At 43.8% G+C, this 20497-nt stretch overlaps 1 protein-coding gene across 2 annotated transcripts in view; it reads left to right on the top strand.

Annotated features, from left to right (window-relative positions):
- The window catches only part of DOCK5 (dedicator of cytokinesis 5), a 210770-nt gene that overhangs the window by 183062 nt on the left and 7211 nt on the right, over positions 1–20497 (top strand). For both annotated transcript variants that reach the window (XM_026518974.4, XM_048212214.2), the window contains 8 exons: positions 1637–1778; positions 3815–3896; positions 5046–5130; positions 5548–5634; positions 7751–7927; positions 11247–11330; positions 11967–12104; positions 13947–14113. In XM_026518974.4, coding sequence (XP_026374759.2) covers positions 1637–1778; positions 3815–3896; positions 5046–5130; positions 5548–5634; positions 7751–7927; positions 11247–11330; positions 11967–12104; positions 13947–14113 — 962 coding nt within the window. The remainder of the gene's footprint in view (positions 1–1636; positions 1779–3814; positions 3897–5045; positions 5131–5547; positions 5635–7750; positions 7928–11246; positions 11331–11966; positions 12105–13946; positions 14114–20497) is intronic.

Below are 20497 nucleotides of genomic sequence, written 5' to 3'. Positions count from 1 at the left end.
AGCTTCTCCTTCTCCCACCAGCTTCTCCTGCCTGGGGTTCCTACAGTTGGACGTACAGCCCAGTGTCTGCTGAGGCTGTCTACACTACTGCTTCCATCATGTGGCTCCCTCCTTCTAGAACCTGCAGTGAATTCCTGGGGCCTTGGGAACTGGTGCCTGCCTCTCAGTGTTCTGTCTCGTCCAAGCCTATTTTCTTCTACCTCAGTTCCATACTTTCTGCCCTGTGGCCCTGTCCTTCCTTTCACTCATCCTGCTGGTTGTCCTCCCCTTCTCTTTTCCTCTCCTTACCCTGTCTGTCCATCTGGGCCCAGTCAATGCCATGTTTTCCTCGACGCCTCTCTTTCAATCCGTGCTAGTCTATGCTGACCTTGTGCTTGTCTGCTTCCGTTCAGACTGTTGTCCACATCCCACAATTAGTGCTGCTTATAGTCTGCTTCCTTACCTACCACAGCTTGGCCTGAATGATGGAATTGCATAAAGCATGGCTGAGTCATATAAATCTTTCCCAGCTTGGAACAATTTCATCATCTATTGCAAAAGACCAGGCAATTTTTCCTGCCGTCAGTGTTTATCCTGGAAGGTATATTGCCTTCCTGTTACTTATATTAGATAAACTATCATACTTACTTGTTTTCTGTTTCTGTCCACCAGAAGGTGAGCTTTGTGAGAGTAGGGTTGTCATTATATCCCTAGTGTCTTAGCGTATCTGCTATTTGTCCAATACACATTTGCTAGATGAACGGACGGGTGGTTTTTAGAAACATTTTCCAGGACCATATGGGCCTAAGGTTTAGTTAAAAAATGGATCATGCATGGGCTGTCAGTGCCAAGTACTCATCTGAGCGATCATCAGACGAGCAGGAACCTTTGAAACATGGCTACATTTGAACTTGCGTGGGCAACAGCAGCTATGAGTCAAATTACTCCTCTGCCTGGAGCCTAGGAAATTTCTTTCTAAAAACATCCAATTTTATTAATTTTATTAAACAGAAAAAGAATGTAGATTAGAAGGGAGAGAATAGGATTTAGTGCATTTATATTCTGTGGGCCTTTGACGTTGCCATCCACAGTGATTTTCAGGGTTGATATAATAACTGCTGTACATTATTCCTGTTCTCTGCTAATGGAGATGTGTGCTGTGGACGCTCTTCACGCTTTCCTGTTCTCCAGGTCAGCACCGCTCCAACGGCTCATCTACAACTGAATCATGATAAGATGAGGGAGGGCTTGCGAGTAAAGTACATTCATGCACTTCCTTCCTTTGTTGAGAATGTCTTGCTGTGAAAAAAATCAGCTAAATTCAACAGCATGCCTGGTGACATCGTGGATCTATGTTAGGGCACAAGCTCTTCTCCCTGTGAATCAGTGTAGACCATTTGCAGACCAGCGGTGGCCGTGGGGCCGCACTGTGAGAAGCACCGCATCAGCTTTAGGCCGATGACTTATCTCCCCCAAGAAACCATGAGCTCTTACCAGACATGATGGTTGCAGTGGGGCGTGTAGTAGGTATTCAGTGAGAGCTTGCTGGCGGATGCACTGAAGCCCGGGAGGGCTGCGGCTCCCTCAGCACCAGGATCTCCAGTTGTCCTTTCACTCTTCATATGTAACCACTCCCCTCGCTGTTTCTCACCTGCAGAACAGAATCTTCATCTACCGGGGGAAGGAATATGAGAGGCGAGAAGACTTCAGCCTGAGGTTGCTGACCCAGTTCCCGAATGCTGAGAAGATGACCAGCACCACGCCCCCGGGAGAGGACATCAAGTCGTCCCCAAAGCAGTGTATCCTCACCTTGTGGAGACATGGCCCGGCCCAGCCAGAGAAGCTAAGGGTTCGGTCCCGTCTCTGCACTCGGATATGTCCTGTCCTCTGACCCCTCATGTAACCGTTTGACTCAGTTTCCCATTCTGTGTAAAAGCTTTGGGACCCTAGCGTCCTTAGTTCATGGTTATGAAGTAAAAGAGGAGATAAGGAAATCTTGAATATGAAAGGATATGTTTTTTAGCTGTATGGGGAGCTTGAGGAGGACATAGACTGTTCAGAATTCTGGATTGTGGAGAAAGATGTATAGCTTTTCTTTTGTAACATTCAATGACTTATTGAATGACTTAGTGAATAACATTGAATGACTTATTGAAAAATTAATTACATGCTTTCTTAAAAAGAAAACAAGAACAGACACTAAGAGCTCCATAACAAAATTATTTTTAGAATTTTTTCTTGTGTTTTATGCTTAAAATAAAGATGCTTCAAAATTGAACACTATTCAAAGAGAGGTAAGGTAGATAAGCCAGAGCCAGCATGACAGGGTCACGGAGTGACAAGAGAACGGGCTCTGGAGCTGAGGTGCCTGGCTTCGAGTCTCAGCTCTACCACTTACTGTGTCACTTTGAGCATGTTCCTTAATTTCTCGTGCCTCGGTTTTCCCATCTGTAAAATGGGGATGATGTTCATCCTTTCTCACGGAGTTCTTGTAAAGAGCGCGTATACGTCTGTCAAATATTAGGAACAGTGCTTGGTACATAATACAAATCCAATATATATTGGCCATTATTATACATATAGGTTGGTAAGTAGCTCTAGAAAGATTGACAGTAATAATAGCAGACCAGTAGACAGGCACACCTTTGAAAGAACAGCAGCCTGTTAATATGTAGCAGATGCTTAGAAAAGAATGGTCTTCCAGGATAAATCCTTGTTTGGGTTATGTGGGTTCAGAAGACAACGGCGGTGCCTTCGTGGTGTGGGAATGACAAGAGGTCTTCAAGAACTGGATTTAGGATTTCCTGTGGCTGGGCCCTCAGTCCTTTCTGCCTCGTCCCTTGACCTTTCCCAAACGGCTTCCTTCCTCCAGGCCGTGGTTTCTCATCCATGAGGTGTGAGTCTGTTTTCCCTAAACACCCAGTAGTACTTCTGGGAGGATCAAAATAAAAAGGTCATTTCTGTGAAAATGCTCTGTCAGCTAGACCAGTGTAAGGCACAGCCCAGTGGTCCTCAGATTTTCTTACGCGTGAGACTCCCCACGGAGGGATTCTAAATCAGCAGCTGTGAATTCTCATTGTGTGTTTCTGAGTGAGCGTCCTGTAGTGCTGGTGCTCCGGGGGCTGTGCACCACCCAGAGACGCTGGCACTCGCTGTTCTGTCCCCACCCAGGGCCTTCACCTTGACTTTAAATGCTGTAGATTTTGAAACAGTATATCTGCACTGGCGAGGACAAAAAAGTCATTATTAAAAGAAAATAATCAAGTCAGAGAGACAGGTACCCCCCCCCCCCAGCTGGATTTGAAGCCTGACTTCACCATGTCCCAGGTGCGCGCTCCGGGTTTTCTCAGAGCCTCAGATTCGTCGTCTGGAAAAGGAGAGTCATAACATCTGCCTGTTGGTGGTTGTGTTTATTGCTGGCCGGAACATACTGAGAACCTAGTTCAGTGCCCAGCCTTGGCCCCGCATCAACAAGTGATACCCACAGATGGCAGAAGTTCCCACGGCACAGGTTCTGGGGTCCGGCACTTTCAGAGGCATACCTGTCGGAAATGACTTAAAACTGTTCCGAATCCCTCTTCCCCCGATAGTTCATCGATGCCTGTTTTCCTATGGCAAGGTTGCCTGCCAGGTGTCTGACCAAAAACCGTCCTAGGATTATGACTTACTAAGGCATTTGGGGAACCCTGTTTTCAGTGCCGTGCCGGCATTCGGTGAAAAGGAGTACTTCAAGCAGGTACCATTTCCATCTGCAAAGCAGGAGGCCCGGGTGGTGCGTTCTGCCTGGGACGGCTTCATGGCCCAGCCCCTCGCCCTTCCTTAACCATCTCCTCAGACATGCAGTGTTTCACCGTAAAGCCGGTGATGAGCCTCCCGCCCAGCTACAAGGACAAACCAGTTCCAGAGCAGATCTTAAAGTAAGTGGGGTTGTTTGTTTCTTTTTAAAAACATTTTCTAACACATTTTATCTAGAAAAGCATCAAAACCAAAGCTTTGGGGCTCTTGGGTGGCTCAGTCGGTGAAGCATCTGACTCTTGATTTCAGCTCAGGTGATGATCTCAGGGTGATGAGATCGAGCGGAGTCCGCCTGATTCTCTCTATCCCTTTGCCCCTCCCCGCCCACACTCTAAATAAATAAGTAAATAAAATCTTTAAAACCAAAGTCTTAAGCTCATTTGGAAGACCTTCTTAAACCTCTGGGGCTGCTTTAACAGGATCGCGCAGACTGGGTGGGTGGCTTATAAACAACACATTTATTTCTCACGGTTCTGGAGGCGGGGGACGTCCAAGGTCAGGTGCCAGCACATTTGGTGTCTGGTGAGGCCCTGCCTCCTGATTCACAGACACTGACTTCTCTGTGTGTCTTCACATGGCAGAGGGGGCGACAGAGCTCTCTGGGGTTTCTTTGATAAGGGTACTCCTCTCGTTTATGAGGGCTCCATCCCATGACCTACGTGCCTGCCGCAGACACTACTTCTAGTCCCATCGCGGGGAGCAGGATTTGCACACGTGAATTTTGGCATTCAGACCACACCGCAGCAACTCTTGATTCTATTTTCAGTATAAAATAAGAGCTTGGTAACTCAAAAGGGATTTGGGGGTCTTGGGGTTTTGTTTTTAGGCAGACAGATGGAAATCAGGAATTTCACTGTTAGGTTTCAGATCTTCTGGATCTTATTTCCACTCAGAACCACTCACTGAGGAGTGACTCACCTCACCTTGCCTGGTCCCGTGATCAAAGGCCTCGTTCTTTTTTCCTGAGAAGCTAAAATACTAGTAGGATTGATAGAATTGTGATAAAAATATACAAATGAAATCACAAATGGGGATATAAATACATATACCTTTTTAAATGGTGAGCTGTGGACTGGATTCGTAAATAATAAAGATGTGCAATAAATTCAAATTGTGCACCTCCTCCAGCCTTCATTGCGGAGACTGTTTTGAGGTCGCTTAGTGGATAAGACTTGGTCTGTGTAAGATGTGGTCCAGGTTTTACTGAAGTCTGATCAAGGACTGCTTATTCTAAGAGAGAAACTACAGCATGTGGCCATGTCTTTCTCCAGTTACTACAGAGCCAATGAAGTGCAGCAGTTCAGATACTCCAGGCCATTCCGGAAAGGAGAGAAAGATCCAGACAATGAATTTGCTGTGAGTCCCCCCCTTTCCCTCTAAAACAAGGTAAAGTCGGCTTTCCCCCTAACCAACGCAGACGGCAGAAACGATGGCAGCCTGGGGGCAGGGGTGCTGTGCGCTTACTACCTAGACAGCGGGCCATCTCAGTGGAGAACTCTAGACCGGAGCCTACCCCAAAACGGGGCTCCACTGTTACGCTCCTGTGTTGCTGCCGGTATGACCTGAGCAAGTCCCGCCTCTCGGGACCTCACACGTCCCCTCTAGAGGGTGAGAGGGCTCAAGTAGGTGATCCCTTGCAGTTTTAAACATCCAGAATCCTCTGACTATGGCCCGTTCACCAAGGAAGCATTTGGGAATAGAATCTCCCTGACCTCAACCAGGGAGCATTGCCATTTTGCCTGGGAACTGACATTTGCGTTTTCCTTCTGCCAGACCATGTGGATCGAAAGGACCACGTATACAACTGCATACACCTTTCCTGGGATTCTCAAGTGGTTTGAAGTCAAACAAATTTCAACGGTGAGTCATTTGAAATTGGAACTCAGAAAATTCTTTGTGTCTCCAGATAGAATAAGAGCCTTTGTTAAGCGCTCCTCCAGTTCTCACTAGCTCGGCCAGCCTCCTCTGGCCAACTTTGTTTTCCAAAAGAGAAATAAAAGGCATGCTTGTCTAATAGAACTCCTTTGTACAACTGATGTTACAACACCAACCCTGAAGGTTCCTCACAGTGAATGACTCTTTCATGAGCGAATGAGTCTCCTCATGATCCTGCCAGTCTACCAAACCATTTTCGGAATGTCTCCTTTGAGTTTGCTGTCAATCACATTCTCTCCCAAAACGTTTGCTCTTCTTTCGTTTGTGCTAATCGCATCACCAGTCCCCCCAGACACTTCCTTCTCCATCCCTCCCCAAAGCTGCCCCTTTTACCTTTCTAATACTTACTAAATCTGTTCTCTTTACTTCCAGCTGTCCTACTACTGTACCCCATTTTAGTCCCTCATTCATCTCTGGTGGACGCCACGGAAAGAGCCCCCTCATTGGCCTCCTACCTTGACCTTCACAGGCCTGTTTTCCTCACAGCCTCCGAGCATGAGTTCCACAGTGAAAAGCTGACCCAGTCCTTCTCATGCTTAAAACCTTGCCGTGGCTCCCCAGTGCCTAGAGCATAAAGCCCCTGTTCCTTAGCACATGCTTGCAGAGTCCTTGTGACTCAGCTCTGCCACCTCATTTCCTATGGAATCTTCTGGAACTAAACTGCTCGTTCCATGTTATTTCAACCCTCCATGACAGTGGGGCATTTTCTTTGCCCGAAATGCTACTTCTCAACCTAACTACCTCCCGTCGAAATTCATGTTAGGTACCAGCTTCACCTGGAAGCCATCTCTGAAACTCCCTAGGTGGGGTTAGATGCATTTTCCCTGTGCTCCGCCGCAACCTGGGCTTATTTCTAACAAGTTACTCCCATACTTACATGTCTTGAGACCCCCACTATAAAACTGTAGGCTCCTCACAGCCACGAATTATATCTTAGTCACTGTTGTGACTGTGGAGCATAGCACAGTACTTGGCATGTAATATACTTTCAAGAAATACATCTTGAACGAATCCGAACTGAACTTTCATGTGTTCCATACCACTAGTAATAAATTATTATTTTTCAAGTATGAATATGATTTTTGGACAGAGACTTTTGGCATCGAGGCTGTGGTAGGCGGTCATGCTGGCTGGCAGTGGGTAAAATGAAGAAGGCGATCTTTCTTGAGACCTGGCTTTGAAGATGTTTCCACAGGAGTTGGTCTTCTCAATCTGTATTGAATCTTACTTCATTTTCATCCAAAATTCAGCTTGAATGTTCTAATACATCTTCTTATTTCTGACTTCTTTTAACCACAGAACCCATACTAAGGTGACTTATGTATGGTTTGAATGTATGGCTTCCAAAGTCACTTCCCTTTTCTCATGGAAGAAGCATCAAACCTCTTGCCAGGAAACATTTTGGGTGCTGCAGAAGTATGTGGGATCAGATAACCCATTACTGTGTTGTCATTGATCTTCTCAGAAATCTCTGAGGAAGCCCTGCCTAAAAATCAATTGTTATTACAGCTCCAATTTGTTTTTTCAAAATTTCTGTAGACACTTTGCACCAAGAAATAATCCTCACTATAGCTCTAATTTTTAGGCCACCCTTGTACGTCCTAAGATTTTATTTTATTTTTATTTTTATTTTTTTTAAGATTTTTATTTATTTATTCGACAGAGATAGAGACAGCCAGCGAGAGAGGGAACACAAGCAGGGGGAGTGGGAGAGAAAGAAGCAGGCTCATAGCAGAGGAGCCTGATGTGGGGCTCGATCCCATAACGCCGGGATCACGCCCTGAGCCGAAGGCAGACGCTTAACCACTGTGCCACCCAGGCGCCCCACGTCTTAAGATTTTAAATAGCTTGTTTCGCAACTTAGCAAAACCATTTCCAGTAAGTGTGGTATCCAGATAAACAGAACCTTGACAAGCAAAACTTCACTCTTTTATAGCTTGGGGTGACTTTTGTACCTTTTAAAAGAGAACACTTAGGATTTTTTTCCAGCTTTGCTGTGAGCTCACAAAATGCCCTTCCTCTCCCTTGTCCTCTGTCACAGGAGGAAATCAGTCCCCTGGAGAATGCCATAGAAACCATGGAGCTCACCAATGAGAAGATCAGCAACTGTGTTCAGCAGCATGCCTGGGACCGAACCCTCTCTGTGCACCCTCTCTCCATGCTGCTCAGCGGCATCGTAGACCCGGCTGTCATGGGGGGCTACTCCAACTACGAAAAGGTGAATCCCGTGTGTCTCCATGTCTCTCTCTGTGGCACCGTGTAGCCAGTGAATTCGTTTCTTACAGGTTCCCTGAGAGATTTTTTTACTCTGCCCTCTTTATGAATGGGCAAGTGAAATTAATGAAAAGTGTGTCCTTGACCTCACATATCCTGGCAACCTAGCAACCCAGCCAGGGTTAGGCCACGGCCTGGTAAGCAGTCACTGAAAGATCAATCTAGTATACCACGTCTGGTTGATTTACCTGCTGTTCTCTCGCCCCTGAGAGGTAGAAAGCTTACAGGTGGACCCAGAGCTGAGGATGTTCTGGCAGCGAAGAAGCATCTGTGGGAGAGACAGAGCTGCGCTCTAGTTAAAATGAGCTTCTAGGAACGCCCACCCCAGTTTGGTGTGCCGTAGGTTGTTTGGACAAACGCTGGCCCTGCCTGCCCAGTTAAATTAGTTCAACTAAGTGTCATATTTTGTATTCTGGAAAAACAAGAAAAGAGCGCTCACCAGATGTGAATCCATTGCATGGGGTTTGAATGTAGCACCATTTAAAATGGAAGTAATGGGAGCGCCCAGGTGGCTCAGTTGGTTAAGTGTCTGTCTCTGGCTCGGGTCAAGGTCCTGGGGTCCTGGGATTGAGTCCCACATGAGGCTCCCTGCTCGGTGGGGAGTCTGCTTCTCCCTCTCCCTCTCCCTCTGTGCTATCCCGCTCTCTCTCAAATAAATAAAATCTTTAAAAATAAATAAATAAATAAAATGGAGGTGATGTATTCGGTAGGTAGCATTCGGTTAAGTGTAATTAATCGAGGCAGGATTTTTAATTGTTCAGCTGTTTTCAGTGGCTAAGTAATTTTGGAGTCCTCTTCCTGATCAAATAAACATTTGGCTACCCCACCCCTGTGGTAGCCTGGAGAGTGAGTGGGAAGTGATGGAGGTGGACAGGAAGGGTGGGCGGACGTTCAGTGGGCCAATTCTCTTCTTTCCATTTGTGCACCAAGACCAGGGGCGTTAGAATCAGCCATGCCTGTGGCCCAATCCCGGCTTCCCATTGGCCACTGTGTGCCCTTGGGTGGGATACTTCACCTCTCTGAGTGCCAAGCTTCGTACCTGAAAAAAGTGAGGAGCCCGGGAGCGGCTGGTAGCTGAGGAAGGCATCACGTGTGTAACGAACATCGCAGAACACTTGCCATACAGTTGAGGCTTGCTGAGGGTTGGTTTTCTTCCTCTCTCCTGTCCACTTGGAGCCAAATGTGATCTGAACGTCCTCCCTGACTGAGCAGGGCTGCCAGTGCTCTGTGACTGCTGTCGTAACCATCTTTCCCATCAACCTTTGCACCTTCCTCAGGCTTATGACCCTTAGCAGCTGGGAAGGAGTCCACACCAGAGGTCACTTCTAGTGTGCCCATGCCGGGTGTCAATAATCCCCAGTGTCATCACAAAATTTAATGTAAAACTAGGATCCAGAATATAATACTTTTTTATACTGTAGTGATTTGGGTGTGTGTTTTTTCATATAAGCTACGCTATCTAGTACTAATCTTCATGTGTTTTTCCAAGTGTTATTATTTTGTTTTACAGAATGCCCCTGAACTCAAATCCAGACATGTCAATATCTGTGATGAATAGTATGTAATTTCATATGAAGGTTTTTTCCAATATCATTGTCTTCTCATTGAAATTTTTTAAAAAAGGGAAAGTAGGGTGTGTAAACTAATAAATTTCAAGACCTTTATCTTAAAAGACTAGTTTGTACTTTTAATTAATATGTATGAGTTTGTACATTTCTAAACGTAAAAAAGAAGTAAACTCATTGATCACCCCCATTGCAGTTCGTTGGGGGACTCCATCATCACCTACCTATACAGGTGACCTGTCCTAAAGCAGCCCGTTGATCATTGCCTGCGTGATAGGGATGCAAGAGCTGTTTGCTGTAATTCATCAGCCCCTTTCTGTTGAGAGGCAGGACTCTCCTAAGAAAGTTGAATTTCAGAGCACCCTGCTCCAATATTTCTTGACTCAACCGATGTTTTGGGAATTTCAGTGCATTTTACCTTATATCAAAAAAAATTTTTTTAACTTTTGAAGGTTTAAACTGCTTAAAGGTGAAGGTGGATGAAGGTTTAAGCAATACGACTTTTTCACTCATTTCTCTCTAAACATGAATCTGGCTAGACGGAGAGCTCTCCGGATGTGCTGTCCTGCTTCCTGTTTGTGATCCTTGGCCTGCCCGCCTGCATATATTTGTATCCCTTGTTGTGTTCCTTTGCTGGGGCTGCCAGAACAAAGGCGCACGCAGGGTGGCGTAAAACAATAGAAATATATTGCCTCACAGTTCCGGAGCCCGGTCGTCTGAAATCCAGGTGTCAGGAGTCTTGATTCCCTCGGAGGGCTGTGAGGAAGAATCTGGTCCCACGTCTCTCCTGGTTCCTGAGGGGTCAGCGAATATTCCTTGTTTTATAGATGACCAGATGACCGTGTTCTCTTTGTGCCTCTTCACAGTGTGTTCTCCCTGTGTCTAAACTTCCCCTTTTTATAAGGACTTCAAATATATTGAATCAGGCACCTGGGAGCTTAGTGGGTGAAGCCTGTGCCTTCGGCTCAGGCTCGTGATCCCAGGGTTCTGGGATCAAGCCCACGGTTGTCGGGCTCCCGCTGAGCAGCGAGCCTGTTTCTCCCTCTCACTCTGTCCCTCCCCCCACTCATGCTCACTCGCGCTCTGTCAAGTAAATAAATAAATCTTTAAAAAATATATTTATAAAACATTTTCACATCTATATCTCATGTTGTCTTCAAAAAAGCCTTTTGGATGATGAGTAAAAAGAAAGTGTGGATATTAATCTTTACTTAATACAAGAAAAAAATGTGATACAGCCTATATCAGATGATGGAGCAGGAAAACTACGTCCATATCCAGCCTACTGATTTTTTGCTTTTTCCTTTATAATATCTGCACACTTAAGCTAATGAATAGCCTTTAGATGTGGTCATTGGCCTTAGTCCTTTGGGACAGTTATTTCAGCGAATGCCGTTCTGCTCTGCTGATGATTATTTGGTTTGTGCACTTGTGTGTGTCTGGTGGTCGTTGAGAAGGTACTTCGATTCGGCATCGCACAATTCCAGAAAGACCACAAAATAGCACATCCCTTTAGCATTGCCCACTATGGCATCAGGGCTGTCCCAGGAAAAGAATGAGTGTTTACTTAGCCGTTCCAGGTTTATCAGATAGAACAGAAGACATTTTTCACCCTTCCAGGCACCCGTCTCCTCCTTCGAGGGTCAAATACACGGATAGGTGTGTTCTAATTAATATTTGCATGTGCTCCCCTTTTAGGCTTTTTTTACAGAAAAGTATTTGCAGGAGCATCCCGAAGACCAGGAGAAGATTGAGCTGCTGAAGCAACTGATAGCATTACAGGTATGCATCATGGGAGGCGTGTGGCCAGACAGCCTTCCGCTGCACCACGCCAAGATATTCTCTAGGGCTTCAATCCACAAGCCCACTTTCAGGGTGTTTTGTTTTGTTTCGTTTTTTAACCTTTGGAATCACAGCCTATCTCTTTGTTTGGCAAAGTGACCCTAGGAGTAGCATTCCATTAGACTCTACAGTGCCGAGAGGACCCTTCCTAGAGAACAGATCCAAGTCCCCAGATTGGTTTGCTGGGCTCTGTTTCCAGCTGGAACATGTTGGCATCGGGTTCTCTCTCTCTCTCTCTCGTGACTTTGGTGAACAGTGGGAGAAAATGCCGCCATCCAATTCAGTCTAGGTTTAAAACTAGCAGTGGCTTAGCCACAGACAAGCCCCGGGGCTCAGGTCTTGGCTGTCAGCCCTTCCCAGTTTAGGGCCTGCTTGCTCCTTGTGTATTTCTCTGCGTCCTTGACCCAAGGGTGTCTGGTACCCTAGCCCCACATGGAGAAGTAGCATTCCCGTGTGGTATGTGCTGTGTCTGCCAGTTTACCTGCCCATCTCCACCCCCATCCTTCCCCAACCTCGAAATCTGAAGTATCCCTCTTCCTAAACCATACTTCCTTCCTGTCACGTGCTTTTCTCCAGATGCCTCTGCTGACAGAGGGGATCCGCATCCACGGGGAGAAGCTGACAGAGCAGCTAAAGCCGCTACATGACCGGTTGTCTTCTTGTTTCCGGGAACTCAAGGACAAAGTGGAAAAGCTCTATGGGGTTATAACACTGGTAGGCTTCGTCTAAGTAGCTTGTTAACTTTTTCGGTCTCTTTTACCGTTTTTATTATTGATGAGTTTTTCAGCTGCCGGATGAGTCAAAATAGCAGAGGTACGGCTTGGAACTTCTGGGGTTCGAGAGGAGAGGACATGGCATGCTTTTGGTGACCTTCTAACACTGACGTGCTACATAGGGGTTCTCAGACTTGAGTGACTGTCCGAACCGCTTGGAAGGCTTGTGAAAACACAGATAGCTGGGCCACAGCTCCAGAGTTTCTAACAGGAAGTCTACTGTGGCCCGAGGGTTTGCCTTTCTCACGTGCTCCCGGGTGGGGCTGAGGCCGCTGGTCTGGGCCCACAGTGTGCGCACTGCTCTACTGCGGCGTTTCTGCTCCCAGACGCTGGTTATTCCTCTCTGGCCTAGTCCAATTCTTGGTGTTTTTCCTAGTCTTTATTTTTCATTTTGATGAAAAGTTTCCACTCTGAATACCTTTGAAGGGGAGAAAGAATGGTGAAGTGCATTTCACAATGCATGTAGCTGATTTCATCATTTCTTCCAACAGTTCTAACACATTTCTCGCAGTGACAGTTTTCTTCTTCCTGAGAAGTTGGGTGGGTTAGTGCATGCGCTCAATAAGCTTTTCTCTCTGGGGCGCCTGGCTGGCTCAGTTGGTAGAGCATGCAACTCTTGATTTGGGGGTTATGAGTTCGAACCCCATATTGGGCATAAAATATGCCCACATTAATAAAAAATAAAGAAAAAATAACCTTTTTTCTCCAACAGTTGATTGAATGTTTGGATCCAGCTTCATTTTTCCTATTTTTCTTTTAAGATTTATTTATTTATTTGAGAGAGAGCAAGCGTGCACACATGTGTGCACAAGCATGGGGAGGGGCAGAGGGAGAGGGAGAGAACAAGAGAAGCAGACTCCCCGCTGAGTGCAGAGCCTGACACGGGGCTTGATCTCATGACCCTGAGATCATGACCTGAGTCAAAACCAAGAGTCAGATGCTGAACCGACTAAGCCACCCAGGCGCCCCGTTTCAGCTCTTTTTAATATGAGTTCACTTTGCTTTCTAACTATCTCACTCTTGAACCCCTGATTTTCAAATTTTCTTTCCTTGGATCAAAGCTCTGAATTTCCTTTGGTGTCCTCCTGCCTCCCATTCCTGCATCTCCGTCTTTACTGCTTTTTTCTCCAGAGTATCTTTGTGATCATTGCTTTTAGTCAAGTCTTCAGTCATGTCTAACCTCCTCCTGCCAATGAAGAGCTTTTTCCTGGGAACATTTGTCTTTTACACAAGTTCCTAGATGGGAAGGACTGACTTTCAGCTAATGAGTGGTTTTTATTAGATCCAGGCCAATGGTTGCATGTAAATTTGATACGGTGGCCTACTGGGGCAATCAATCCAGCTGGAGACATTTCTGATGAAAGTAGATCGATGTTCCTTTACTTAAGATTCACCATTTACTTCTTAATCATCAGGTCTACAGTTTGAATCCAAAACTTTCTATGAGGCCAGTATTCTATTATTTTAGTGGCTGAAAGAAGCTAAACTGGAGAAGCAGACTGAGGGTTTTGCTTTTCTGTTGGGGGGGTAATGAACAGCTTGGTTTTTCCTGTCTTATTTGGCTGGCAGCAAATTATGGGGAATTTTTCTCTAGTCTTAACAAGGTAGGTTTAACCTAGCTGTGTTTATAATTAGGAATAGAAGTAGTTGCAGTATTTAACAAGTGAAGCAGCAGTGGGTGCCAGCCAATACAAATGGCACTGGCCCCAAACGGATGGGGGGTGTGCCAGTCCGTATGGTGAGTTCCAGGCCGGCTCACCATGAGATGCCGTGTGTTCTTCAGCCACCGACCTTGACTGAGAGGAAGCAAAGCCGCACGGGCTCTATTGTACTTCCCTACATCATGTCATCTACACTGCGGAGACTGTCCATCACCTCAGTGACTTCCTCAGTGATTTCCACCTCTTCTAACTCATCCGATAATGCTCCTTCCAGACCAGGATCTGATGGGTAAGGGTTCAATTTTTAATTGCTGGGGGGAGGAGGGGGTGGGTTATCTCCTTACTAACCTTTGCCTTTTGTCACGAAAGGGAGCCTTGGTCAATGTAGATGCATCACCCTTATAAGGGAAGTAATTCAGAGTATATGGTTGTTAACCTCCGGATCATTCTGTGTCTTCCTCATGAGGAAGATCATTATTTACATAATGATAATAGTTATGACAAATCGGATCGTAATCACCCATCATCCTGTCACATCTTGTCACCCACCCTATCACATTCTGATTTATTTTTTCATATTAATTGATAGTCTGATTTTTTCATCTGAATTGTTTTTCAAAAGCAGTTTCAAAATTTATATTTATTTTGTAAATAGGTAACATAATTACATGATATGAAATTCCAAGGTACAAAGGGGATCTCTCATGAAAAATCACCCCTCAGTCCTTGACTCCTACCTTACCAGAACCCCTCTGCTGAGGAAGTGATGTTAGCCTTCAGGTTCTCCGTGCCTTTCCAACAGCTCTTTGTACGCGCGCAAGCAATACCTCAATAGATGTTCTCCCTCACACTTTCTGTTTCTATGAATGAAACGTAACTGTGTCTTGAAAATCATTCCGTTTCAGACTGTAAAGAGCCTCCTCTTTTCTTCGAGCTGCAGACATCTTGGGATATGTCTGCCCCCTGCCACATTCCACCGCTGCCTGTTGGTGGATGTTTAGCTGTTTTCAGTCCTTGGCTGTCACAGCAGTGTGGCAGTGCCTAAGCCTAAAAACAATTTGTTCTGTAAATATACAAGTATATCCACATGAGAGAAATTCCGGAAGTGAAATTGCTTTGTTGAACATTTATAGTTGCAATTGTCCAAATTATTGCTAAATTGACTTCCATAGACATTATACTAATTTACAGTCCTACCAGCAACATGCAAGGGTGCCTCATCACCCCCACACCCCAAATTGTGTATTATCAGCCTTTTTAATTTTCACTAATCTGCTAGGTGGAGAATATCTTCGCGGTATCAGGTTTCATTTTGGTTTGGTTTTATTTCTCTTGTGTGAATCTGAGCTTTTCATTCTTTAGCAGCTGTTTGTATTTTATGTTCTGCAAACTAGGGTCAAGTATTTTGGGTGCATGTTTCTGTTGTGTTTTCTCTGTAATAGTAGTTGAAATACATCCTCCAGTTTCTCCTTTGTCTTTTGACTTCGCTTCTTATTTTTTATTTAGTTGTGTTGACTTTTTTTATGCAGTCAAGTAAATTAATGCTGGATTTCATGACTTCTGGATTTTATAAAAAGCCTTCCCCACGCTAAGGCTGCAAAAAAATTAATTTTAGAATTTCACTATTACCACTAAATCTGTGATTCTTTGAAATTTATGTGAGTATAAAATGTGAGGTATGAAGTCACCTTTTTTTTTTTTGGCCATGCAACTGCTCTTTTCCCTGTAACATTTAGTGAGCAAACCATCTTTTCTCCGCTGATTTGAAATGTCAACCTTATTACCAAATCAAATTTCTGTATGTTCTTCAGTCTATTTGCAGACTTTTTCTCCCCCATTTCTTTGATCTCCCTATGTGTTATACATTAGTACTATGTAGTTTTAACTACTGTAGTTTCGAAAGGCTTTTATTTTTTAGTTATCCTTTTCAGAATTTCTCTGGCTACTTTTACTCATGGCTCACATTTGGATTCACCTGTCTGGAATCCTATTGCTACTTCCATTTGGATCATGTAAAACTTCTGGACTAACTTTGGGAAGACTGATGGCTTTTTGATGTTGAACCTTTCTTGCCAAAAACATGGACTGCCTTCCCATGTGTTCAAATTTAAGATATTTTAAAGAAATGAATCTGTAATTGTGTTCTTTCCGTTTAAAAATACTATCTTAAAACAGTATTTTACTAATTATATACTTAATATATGTACACATAGAAATTTTTCAAAGTACTGGAAACTTAAAAGAAAAAATGCTTATCACATCATCACTCAGAAGTAACTGCTGTTAAAGTTTAGTTGTATAACAAAAAAAGCATATATACATTTTATTCAATTGGAAAAGCATCATAAGTACCATTTTGTGACCTACTTAACTTACTATACATGTTGAGTATTTTTTTTCCTTTTGAGAGAGAGTATGGGTAAGCAGGGGAGGGACAGAGGGAAAGAGAGAAATCCTCAAGCAGAGTCCCCACTGAGCACAGAGCCCCACGCAGGTCTCTATCTCACGTCCCTGAGATCATGCCCTGAGCTGAAATCAAGAGTCAGAGGCTTAACCGACTGAGCCACCCACGTGCCCTTATTATCATTTTTGATAGCTATTTACCATTGCATCCTATGAACGTGCCATAATTAATCTTTCTCTTACTATCAAATATTTAAGCTGTGTCATTATTTCTAAGCAGGTAATCATCAAAGTTCATTATAAATTTCATATGAAAACATCTAGCTTCTGTCAATATAAAATACAGTTTTGTTACTAAGAATTGTACCAAACATATGTGTGCAGATAGCTTTCCAGTTATTTAGGATATATTCTCACATTCCTTCGTGGCCTTTTGGTTAAGATAAGTATAGGATGTATTTCTAGAAGCATACATTCCCTATTCAGAGGATGACGTTCATTACGATTCTGGTGTCCAATGAATACCGACGTGCAGTGCAGTGTGCGACTTGAGTATTGGGGGTTTGCACTATTTTTACTCCTTAGGGTAATAAATATTAGATAGTCCTGGATTCATTTATTTTTCTCTTCTATGGTTTTTTTTTATGCCATTAAGAGATACTGCCGACTCTGTGGAAGGCATAAAAATTCTGTTCAGTAATACTCTTTTCTTAAATAAATGGTCTCATTCAAAAAAAGAAAAGTTTTGAAACAGCTGTTGAACATCAGAGACACCATGATTGCTGACACTTAGGGCAGTAAACGAGAATAGGTGAGTGAGGCCCTCTTCATACTGCAACCCAAGCAAGGTGGGTTATTGACCTTGCCCAAATTTCCCCAATGAGTAGGAAGTCATTGATACTATGTTCTAACATTATTTAGGATGTTTCTTTAAAGCAGCTAACTGATTATCAGCTAATGACCCTGAGTCTCCCATTCCCAATGTCACGTCACAATATTAATACTTCGATGATGAATATTGGGGGAGCCATCTGCAAAGGGCCAGTTCTTTATTGGAAGAAAGTAGAATGTATCCATCCTGTCTGGCAAATGGTAGGCCAAGGCACAGAAGGAGAACTACTTTTTGAAACATAGCTCATTGTGTCAAGGGAAGCCGGAAGGCCGACTGAGTACATGCTTAGAGCACCAGCACAGCTGGGCCCAGAACAAAATTGTTTAGAAAAAGACTAATCTTTGATATTTCAGGAAAATCATTGAAGTAATCATTATAAGAAAAAAATAACACAGACCTTGGGGGACCACACTGTAGTTACTTTATGGTTTAGTTTGGTTCCTAATTAGGCCCTAGTGAAACTCGCGTCTTTGACTGTCAACCTAGTGACCCACAGCCTTCATTTGCCGTCTCTGAGGTAAAGTCATAATTGATTCCATAGAATCTGAGGTGGTGGTTTTCTTTCTCCCTGACCAATTACTGTTTGAGGTGATCTTGTTTGTCTGATTTGGCTTAGTTGGTTTTAAGAATAATTAGTCTCAGGGCACCCGGCTGGCTCAGGTGGAGGAGGGTGCAACTCTTGATCTCAGGGTTGTGAGTTCGAGCCCCACGTTGGGTGTAGAGATTACTTAAAAAAATAAAATTAAAAAAAAATTAAGAATAATTAGAGTCTTTTTTGGAATTTGGTTCTGTGATATTTCTTTAACCAGTACAGATTTAAGATAAATAATAATGAGTGGCTTCCTCTTAAATTTATTAACAATTGAAAAATACCAAAGGGGCACCTGGGTGGCTCAGTGGGTTAAGTGTCTTGCCTTTGTCTCAGGTTCCTGGGATCGAGTTCCGCATCAGGCTCCCTGCTCCACTGGGAGCCTGCTTCTTCCTCTGCCACTCCTTCTGCTCTCTCTCTCTGTCTCTCAAATAAATAAATCAAATCTTAAAAAAAAAAAAAGATTCTCTCACTCCCTCTCCCTCTGCCCCTCCCCCCACATGTGCGCGCCAGAGTCTTAAAAAAAAAAAAAAAAAAAAAGAAAGATGCCAGAAAATTAAAAACCCATACATACAGGTTTTTAAAAAATAATAGAAAAGGAGAGAATAATTTGAAGTTAAAAAAAAAAGAAACCACTGTCTACAGGCATTTCCCAGTGTGACTCCATAGGCTCAGCCCCAGTCAGACGTCCCTGGAACTTTCATGGAGCAAGGCAAACACACTTTGCAGAAACGGGGACCATGCATATTAAATGTTTAAAATGATTGAAGAAGCATATCAACCAAACACAGCAAGTGAATCCTGTTTGGGTCTTGATTCAAACAAGCCACTTCCAAAAAATTTACGAGATAATCAGGAAACGTAAGCATTGGATGTTTGAAGGAATGAGGGAATTCCTTTTGTAGGACCGGTGATGGGAGTGTAGTTATGTTATGAACTGAGTCTTGCCTCACTGAGGTGCACATTGAAGTATTTATGGTTGAGATGATATGACATCTAAGAATTGCTTCCAAGTGATCCAGCGAGGGGCGAGGAAAGTGACTTAGGTGTACGTAAGAAAGCAGATTGGCTGCAAGTTATCATTATTGACACTGAGGAATACACACATGGCAGTTTATTGCGTTCTCTTCACTTTTTTACACATTTGAAATTTTCCATAATAAAATGTAAAGAAGTCTTTGCCCCCTCCAAATATCTTGTCTTAATATTTGAATATTTAATAATTAGCAACACTTTAAAAAATTATTTGAATTTCCATTTTCTTGAAAGACCTATTTATATCCTTTGATGATTTAAAAAAATCGAACTCATTTTTCTTTTTGGTTTGCAAAAGGTTCTTACATACTAAAGATATTTGCCATCTAAAATGTGTCAAGCAGAGACAGTTTCAGTTTAGTAATGATGCTTTCTGCCAAGCAGAAGCTTCTATTTTTTATCTTTTTTAAGATTTTATTTATTTATTTGAGAGACAGAAGGAATGTGAGAGAGAGCATGAGAGAGAGAGAGAGAGAGAGTACAAGCAGGGGGGAAGGGTAGAGGGAGAAGCAGACTCCCAACCGAGCAGGGAGCAGACATGGGACTCGATTCCAGGACCCTGGGATCATGACCTGAGCCAAAGGCAGACGCTAAGTGACTTAGCCACCCAGAAGCCCCAAAAATCTATCAGTTTTTAATCACACCAGGGCTTATTGAATACCCATTCAGAAGCTCTAAGCAAACGCCATCATAAAGGTGTAATATTTTGGTTTAACATTTTGCTACAGTCATTCCCTCTCTGTCTCTCCCCCAGCAGCCCCCCTCCGCCGTGTGGGAGGAGGCTGGATACTTCAGGCTGTAAGAGCAAACGCCTTGTCTTACATAACTGCACACCTACAGCCTGTCCGTTCAGGAGATTTGGCATCGATGCCATACTGCAAACTCTAACCCGATTCCAGTTTTGTCGGTTGTCCCGCTGTGTACTTTATACGGGGCACATTCTGGTACAGGATCCACTCGGGATCACATGCTGTGTTTGGCCACATGTCTTTATTCTTCTTTAATCTGAAGTAGTTTGGCCTTTCCTTATTTTGTCTTTCATCATATTGACATTTTTGAAGATTACGGGCCAGTTATTTTATAGAATTTCCCTTCATTTGGGTTTGTCTTATGTGTCCTTGTGCTTAGGAGTCAAGTTATAGACTTTTGTGTCATGTTGTGTCCTTTTACAGTGTCATGTCCAGAAGAGCATTATGTCCGTTTGTCCCCCAGTGGGGATGTGAACTGACCATGTATGTGGTTAAGGTTTTGTCCATTTTTTTTTTTCTGTAGAGATACTGTTTTTTTCCTTCGTAGTTAATAAGTAATTTATGGGGAAATCTCGTGAGACTGTCCTGTTTCTCATCAAACTCTTCCTCTCTCTAGCACCTAATCATGATCCTTTTTTAAAATTTATTTATTTGAAAGAGAGAGAGAGAAAGAACGCAAGCAGGGGGAGCAGCAGGCAGAAGGAGAGGGAGAAGCAGACTCCCCACTGAGCAGGGAGCCTGATGCAGGACTTGATTCCAGGACCCTGGGATCATGACCCAAGCTTAGGGCAGATGCCTAACCGACTGAGCCACCCAGGTGCCCCCTAATCATGATTCTTGAATGAAACAGTTTTCACTGTGGTGCTTGAAAAATCTGTCATTGTAATAAAAACATTTCGAGAGCATGTATATATGCTAGACCCTGTTCTAAGCATTTGTCTTAGCCTTATGAGGTGGGTACTATTATTGTCCCCATTTCACAGATAAGGAAACTGAGGTATGAAA

Source organism: Ursus arctos, unplaced genomic scaffold (genome assembly GCF_023065955.2).
Source record: "Ursus arctos isolate Adak ecotype North America unplaced genomic scaffold, UrsArc2.0 scaffold_11, whole genome shotgun sequence".
Taxonomy (NCBI): domain Eukaryota; kingdom Metazoa; phylum Chordata; class Mammalia; order Carnivora; family Ursidae; genus Ursus; species Ursus arctos.
This window is presented reverse-complemented; position numbering and strand designations above follow the sequence as displayed.